Source organism: Austrofundulus limnaeus, unplaced genomic scaffold (assembly GCF_001266775.1).
Source record: "Austrofundulus limnaeus strain Quisiro unplaced genomic scaffold, Austrofundulus_limnaeus-1.0 Scaffold38, whole genome shotgun sequence".
In the NCBI taxonomy this organism is placed as follows: Eukaryota; Metazoa; Chordata; class Actinopteri; order Cyprinodontiformes; family Rivulidae; genus Austrofundulus; species Austrofundulus limnaeus.
Window position 1 is genome coordinate 1,042,589 of NW_013952440.1, and position 7,900 is coordinate 1,050,488.

The window sequence follows — 7,900 nt, forward strand, 5'->3', positions numbered from 1 at the left end:
TCCACATGTCTCAAAATATACTGACAAACACTAAAACTAAGGATATTCTATCTATAATTTCAGTTAGTTTTATTTAGTTTTGTAAAAAGGTTATATATATATATAGTTTTAGTTGTCGTTCTTTCATTTTATTACAGTTTTTATTTATTTCAGTTAACTTAGATGTTTTTTCAATTTCAGTATTCATTATTTAGTTAATTTTAGTTAACTATAATAAACCTGGTGTGCATGCGCAGTTAAGTCTCTTTGGCCCATAATGCACCATTTCAGTCTGCTTAAATATAAAAAACTAAATTAGAAGAGAAATGGTTTTTCTGTTTTCTCTCTTCCTGCTCCTTCCTCCTGTCAGCTCAGACACCAGAGTTCTAGCTCCGCCTCTTTGCTGCCGAAATGGATAATTTTCTGAAAACGCACCTCTGAAAAGGACAAACACTTTTAGTGTACTTTTTTTAAGTGCTATTGGTTCACAAGCTTAAGTAATGGTGATTGGATTTTACTGCTTGCAGCTATAATAAATGTCAGGAATATTTGCAAAATTTCCAAGAAAAAAAAAACACCACAAATTTTTGATGAGCCCTCATGATTGTTGCAAAAGTTGTTTCATCRTTTCAGTGAACAAATGACTAATAACATGTGTGACAGCAGCTGAAATAAGGTCAGGTCTTGTAATTGTGTTGACTTATTGAGCCTGATTTAAAAGATCTATTTTTACAAAACATTATTGAAAGTGTATTTTTTTTATTATGGATGATAAATCTGTATGTCAAAAGTGCAACATAATTGTAATTTTTTGCTATTTTCTTAGTTTTCAAAATATTTTTTAAAAACGTTTGTTGTCTTCATTGAGTCAGACATGATTATTTTAATAAATGAAGCTTAAGCACAAATTCAGACTGGAAGACTCTCCACCTCACCTGCTCCATCCAATCACTGCGTCACGCTCCCAGCTGCTGTCAGATCCTCRCCTCACCGTAYYAAWCAACTCACAGAGATCCAGGTCTAAAGGCCCAGCACCCAAGGATCAGTCTGCCCTCCAGATATGTTCAACCCACCTCCACCTTCATCTCAGGCTCTTTCTGGCTGCCTCTTCCCTCTGGCCTCCACACCAGTGTCCGAGCCCCGGGGGGAAGACGTTATTCCTGATTTCTAGCTCACAGCAGTTTGTCTTCAGCCGGGGCTCGGGCGCCGAAGAACTTTCATATCAATAAAACTGTTTAACTGCTATATTTCTGTGTGTGAGTCTTTCCAGGTTGAATTTCACTTGGATTTTTATTTAGTCTAGAAACACAAAATCGTTTACAAATTATTAATTAAAGTTTGTTTGTTTGTTTGTTTTTATTATCTTGGCACATTTTGAATTTCTGCAAATCAGAAAGAAGTTGGCTCTTCTGCTTTGTAAAAATAAAAAAATAAACTTTAAAAATAATGTGTTATATCGTAACCTTGCAGCTTCACCTCTGCCTCTCTGGAGTTTTGCATGTTCTCACCTCGAATGAGTGTCTCCTGGAAGAATGTTGTCATTACACCTAATCTATGAGCAAAGTTAAGGGGGACTTTCATATTTGTAATTTTGAATTTAATGGCTATAGTTAGTCACACAGTTGGGTCAGATAAAAAATGATACTTATCCTTTTTATAAAGCTTTGTTCATGTTTCAGTGTGTAAAATAATAAGTTATGGGAAATTAAAGGTATTTTTTAGTTCTAAGTTTTTACACATCAAAACATACTAAATAATCTGGTCTTTATTGGGTTTTAAGATGTTTCAAATCTAGCTTCAACTGTGTAAAAACACGTTCAGCCAAACACAAACTGTGAAGCACGGTGGTAGAGGGGAGGTGAGTTAGTCTCATTTTGCAGCCTTGCRGTCACTGAGACACCCATGAACTCTTCACTTTACCAAAGTGCCTTATAGGCCGTCCTGAAGCTTGGACCAAACTGGACCATAACTCAGGATGATCCTAAACACAGCAACAGATCTACAACAGAGTGACTGAAATGGGACATTTAAAAATAAAAAGGGTGTTATAGTGGTCCAGTCAAAGTGAAATGCTGTGATGGAGCAGAACTGAAAGAAAAGTCTGAACTGAACTGAAGCAACAATGTAAAAATAAAACCATTGAGAGATTTATGAAGTCCAGCATCCCTCCAGTTTGTTGAACACATTGGCCTCATGCAAGAACATGTTCGTATTCTTCTCCTAAATTTCTCTTACTTTTGTTCGTACAAAGGGTTCRTACGAACATGTCACRTCAGATTCAACAAACTCTTCTATCTKCAGGAAAAGTGCGTAAATGAGCTGCGTAAATTCCACCTGTTCTATCCAGCTGCTCGTGCACGTGAGAGGAGATTAGCATAATTACCMCCCCAAAAACACCATATAAGGCTATGTTTCCTGCCTCAGATACCAGGAAGTGTTCATTCATTCATGAAAATTACAGCGAAATCTAAAAAGAACTTTAAGTTCAGAGATTGAAGTCCGTCTGTCAGAGATCAAGAAAAGAAAATCTGTCATTTTTAGCAGGTCAGCTGTGGGATAAAAAGAGCTGCTAAAAGTATAAACAACTGTGTTAAATCATTTTCATTTATTCAGAAGCCGCAGCGCTGCGCACCGTACATCCCCCCCCCCTCCCCCCCCCGCGCGCGCTGCGGTGGTCTCAGATGCAGGTTTGAAATAAGCATTTTAAAATGTTTTCAAAATAAGTCTGGCACTTTGGAGAAAACCCAGGACTCGAATGTGTACCTCCTCTGGTCTGGGAACGTCTCAGAGTCCCCCAGGACGAGCTGGAAAGTGTCGCTGCGGAGAGAGCGCGGGGTCTTTCTCCTGCTGCCCCACTGTCGCACCTGATAGCGGGTAAGCCGGCCGGACGGACAATTTATATTGTTAGTCTAAATTATTACATTTAAAATTATAACTCTAATTCAAGCAGAATAGCCTATTGTCAACATAATTATGGAGTGTGATTTATTTTCAACTTAAAATATCTTCAAACTAACGAAATATAAAGTTATTAATGAAGAAAACCCGTCTGGATAACAACAGACTGACTGTACGTAAAATATACGACAGGTCTGGACCRCTCGTAAATTTTGTTCGTATCTGAAAAAAATCTTAGAATACAAAAACATTGGTGAATGCCACAAATTCTCCTAAATCACTCGTACGCACAATTTAAGAACAAATCTGTGCGTACGAACGGTTCTTGCATGAGGCCCAATGTCCAGAACTTGACATAATGTTTTGACTTATAAAAGATTTTTTTAGGCTAAGGAGAAAAGAGTGACACACCTAAGTGTGCGAGAGTTCTTCTATATGGTGTGTGGTCGTAATGAAACAATAAGTGTCATAGCTGTGTGGATTTCCCTCTTCGCCCTGATTCAGCTACAGGAGGATCTGGTTCTCCTCTACTTCTGTTTTTTTCTTTACAAATGTCCCAATCTGGGAATCTATCTGATTCCACCCTTCTGCTTTTTTAATTTATTTATTTATTGGTTACAACAGTGACTTCCTTCATGTTTTAATGCAGAAAGTCTTTAAAAGGTCTGACCTAGACCTAGACCTGACTTCAGCTTTAGACAGTTTTGTTTGATGGTTTTATTTTGACCAATCTGTTATTAGTTCCTCTTCCAGCTGCAGAACAAAGACTCAAAAAGAGAGGCAACTTTTACTTTCTGTTTTGTTCTGACCACTCATAGCCTTATGTGTCATCTCGGTCAGTTTGATTGCATCAATCTGGAAAAACCTCTGGACTGCACGCTGATCCTGAGATCAACCTGAGCCATGGGAGTCAAAAACTAATGCGGTCTGTTTTGGAGGCTCAAAACCTCATGTGCTTTCTTTTTTTATCAACTGGCTGGATGTGAATTCGCAGGTTCAGCAACTTTCTTTTTTCTTTAACTACAGTGGAAAGTTGATCTTTTGTCACAGGATTGAGTTCCTGAAACAGCTCATTCAAATCAAACAGTTGGTTTTAGTTCTCAGTTCGATGCACAGCTGTCTGCTGCAAACATGAACGAAGAGACTCCACTGCTGTCTGAATCTCAGGTGAGACTCCAATTTTTTTTTGTTTTTATTTATCAAGAAATTGAATCAATAGCATTTTGATTCTCGTTTTCTTTGGAAAATCATGCAACTGTTGTTTCAAGAATATAGTCTTTGTTGATTAACATTAAAATACTGTCTGATTTGCATGGCAGCACTGGGATTTGAACACACCTTAACAATTGGAGATACCTGCTAAAAAGTGGCTGCACGCAATAAAATAGATCAATGCAAATCAGTCGAATGTGAACAATCTTTTTAGCAATAGTCAGTTGGATTTAGTAATGGAAGAAGACTTTAACACGTTATGTTTAACCCATGCAAATATCATTTTGAGGGGCTTAGCTCTTGCCGTTTCCCTAAGAGGAAGTTACTGCAGTTTGAGTTTTAACTGCATCCATAAATCTCCTCCTTGTCTTTTTTCCTTACAGCTTCATCTCTAATATCTTTCTACCAGTATGTCCACTGTCCCTCCTCTGGACACGTCCAAACCATCTCAGTCTCTTACTTTATTTCCTGGTGGTTCAACCGGTGCTGTACCTCTGATGTCTGATGTCACTCCCAAGGAGAACCTCGGCATCTTCAGCTCTACTACTTCCTGTTCTGTTTCCTGTCTTTTTGTCTTTGTCTCCAAACCATGCAACATAGCTGGTCTCAATACTCTCTTGTAAACCTTTGATCATTGTTGCCACCGGTTTGTCAAAAATGCCCTACTGAAACTTTTCTTTACCCTGCTTGGACTCTCTCCTTCACCTCTTTATTTTATAAACAGTAACGTTTTTGACTGTGACATTTCTGATGATGTAATACTTAACAGTCATCTCCTACAAATAAACCAGTCCTAAATCTTTAATTTGAGTAAATAATGTTTTTCCCCCACTTTGCATACAGTATTTAGTTGTTTTGGGCATTGCATGGTGCAAACTGGATCTTTRATCACTCCCTGATTGTTTTCATGTGTTTAATTTCTGACTATTATATTACAATGAGAGCACAGACACTTGTTTTAGTTTAAAAAGGAAAAAGAACTAGTGCTGAACAACTTGAAGGCATGCACTTTTGCAAAAATGTAAACTTTGTTTATAATAGAATGGCCCAAAGTCCAACAAGCAAAATTTGTCTGGCCCAAGTCTGGCCCACACAATGCATTAACATTCTGCTAAAGAATGATGTGGTTTGCCAGAGGCTGTCCATGCATGGGCCAGCACCACATAAACCAAACCACAACTGGGCCAGTTGTGGCATGCCAGCTTAAAACAGAGCCTCAATTGCCAGAGCTGGCCCACATCTGGTTGACAAATTGCTTGTCCTGCCAGCAGTGCCAAATTGACACCAGACCTGGCCCACACCTGTCTGCTACATGGAGTCACAAGTCTGTGCGTGACAACAACTATAACATTTACACAAAWGTTTAGGTTTTATTAGACAAGCACTAAAATATATTTAGCACAAAAGTGAGTAAATTTGTGTTTGGTATATTATTTATTTGTTGTAACAATGCTTCTTGGCAATAAATCGTATACCAAGCACCTAATTGGCAGAACCTGAGGGTATCAGATGCTCCAAATAAGTTTCAGTTATAAAAATATGCAAAATAAGCTGTTTGGCAGAGAATATTTGCAATATCTTTCATGWGTACAACCCACATACCCAGCTACTGCTCATCCTACAAATAATTGTTCCTTACAAATGTGGCATCATTTAAAAGGATCCCCGATTAGTTGTAACATTAGACTATATTTAATAAACATATGTTTTAACTGTAAAATAAAGACTGTAAAAATACTGTAGGATGTTTAGTTTTTATTATTTTTAAACTAAAAGTTTAAAAATATAGTACACGGACGGGGCCATTTTATTTACATGCAAAGCATTCTGGGTAAATGATGACATCAACTAGGTCATTGGTGCGAGGTTGCTAGTGAGTTATATCCACCCTGAATGTTAATCTTGGACAATATCTGATGATTGGCTCTTTAAAATGAAACCAGAGAGCGTTGACAGAGAGGAGAAGGTAGAAATGACTCAGCCTGTAACTGAAAATATAGATGGAGGACCTCAGTTTAGCTTGTTTGTCGCACTAGCACCGAGCTAATACATATGATGCAATATAGCGTCAGTGCTAGCACAAAGGCTAACAGGCTAAGCTGAGGTTCTTCTTCCGTGAAGCAGCTCTGTTGTCCTCCATCTATATTTTCAGTTACAGGCTGAGTCATTTCTACCTTCTCCTCTCTGTCAACGCTCTCTGGTTTCATTTAAAAGAGTCGATCGTCAGATACTGTCCAAGATTAACCTTCAGGGTGGATATAGCTCGCTAGCAGCCTTGCGCTGATGACCTACCCACATCATAATTTACCCAGAATTCATGTCTGTCCGTGTTAAAATATATATTTTTAAAAATGTACAAAACAAAACAGCCTACAGTATTTTTACAGTCTTTATTTTACAGTTAAAAAATGTTTATCAAATAAATTCTAATGTTACAACTAATCAGGGATCCCCTTAAATGAGAAAATAACAGGCTTTTCATTTGTAAAAGATTTATTGCCAAGAAGCATTGTTACAACAAATCAATGATCTACCAAACACAAATTTACTTATTTTTGTGCTAAGTTTATATAATTTGTATTTTTGTCTCCCTTCGTCTCAGATCAGTAACACCAGACTGTACCTGGCCGTGTTCTCAGCGGTCCTGGGCAACTTCAACTTTGGTTATTCCCTGGTTTACTCGTCTCCCGTCCTGCCAAAGTTCAAAAGCCCTGATGTGGACCCTCGGCTCAGGATGGACACGGAGCAGGCCGCCTGGTTTGGATCCATCTACTCTTTGGGCGCAGCAGCCGGTGGGCTGGGGGCTATGCTGCTCAATGACCTGATTGGTCGGAAGCTGAGCATCATGATGTCAGCGGTGCCGTCGACCCTCGGGTGGGTCTCAGAGCAAACACATATACTTATTRAACAAAAACTAAGTTGATAATGAAATGTGTATTTGCAAAAAACAAATATTTTGTTGGGTGTCTAACATAAATTTCCTGGATAGAAGGGGTGCACCGATAAATCAGCCCCAATTTCCCTAATTTTGAGAGATCTGCACTTTTAGGACCTCTGCTCCCTGTAGGTTCCCTGCAGTGTGTAGCACACACTACCAATAAACACGTGGACGAAGCTGCTGGCTTCAAAGAAACAAAGTGGTCTAATCCTGCAAGGAATAAAAAAGGAAATCTAAAATGTCATGAGTTGAAAAAAATGTTCCAGTTGATATTCTAAGCTTTAATAAGTTGGTTCATGACTTCCCAACTTGTTTTAATGGACAACATTTTGAAAGCGTTTCTTGTTCTGTGTCTCAGGTACATGCTGATGGGAGGAGCTGTGGACCTGTGGATGCTTCATTTTGGCCGTTTCCTGACTGGAGTTGCCGGGGGGATGACTGCAGCATCCATACCAGTASGTTACCATGGTAACTGAGCTTTTGGGGGGGGGGGGCAGTCAATCTATAGAGCCTGTGCAGCTTAYAGCAGAGAATCACCTGATCTATGTTTATCCCTTGTGTTGAAAGACAAGCATGACCCCATTTATGTGTCAGTGATAAATGAGTATAACTAGAAGCAATACMATGAAAACTGCCATCCATCATAGATGGTCTTGACTACATTGACTCTAAATATTATTTTTTTGTTTCAGTTTTTGAAGACGTAGACCTTKTAGATATGACTATACTAGACTATACTATATGTTTTAAATATACGATATTTAAAATATATGCAAATATGATTAGATACAATACAAAACAGGATGCAATACAACATGATGCAATTAAATACAATAAAAACATGCTACTATACACGTTTTCCCCCTATAGTTC

The 7,900-nt window shown here is 38.4% G+C and overlaps 1 protein-coding gene across 1 annotated transcript in view; it reads left to right on the forward strand.

The window, feature by feature from the left end:
- Positions 1-3,964: 3,964 nt before the first annotated feature.
- LOC106516461 (solute carrier family 2, facilitated glucose transporter member 6-like) overlaps positions 3,965-7,900 on the forward strand; it is a 7,674-nt gene continuing 3,738 nt past the window's right edge. Inside the window, exons 1-3 of the mRNA XM_014006837.1 lie at positions 3,965-4,044; positions 6,692-6,963; positions 7,386-7,482. Coding sequence (XP_013862291.1) covers positions 4,009-4,044; positions 6,692-6,963; positions 7,386-7,482 — 405 coding nt within the window. The 5' untranslated portion in view covers positions 3,965-4,008. The remainder of the gene's footprint in view (positions 4,045-6,691; positions 6,964-7,385; positions 7,483-7,900) is intronic.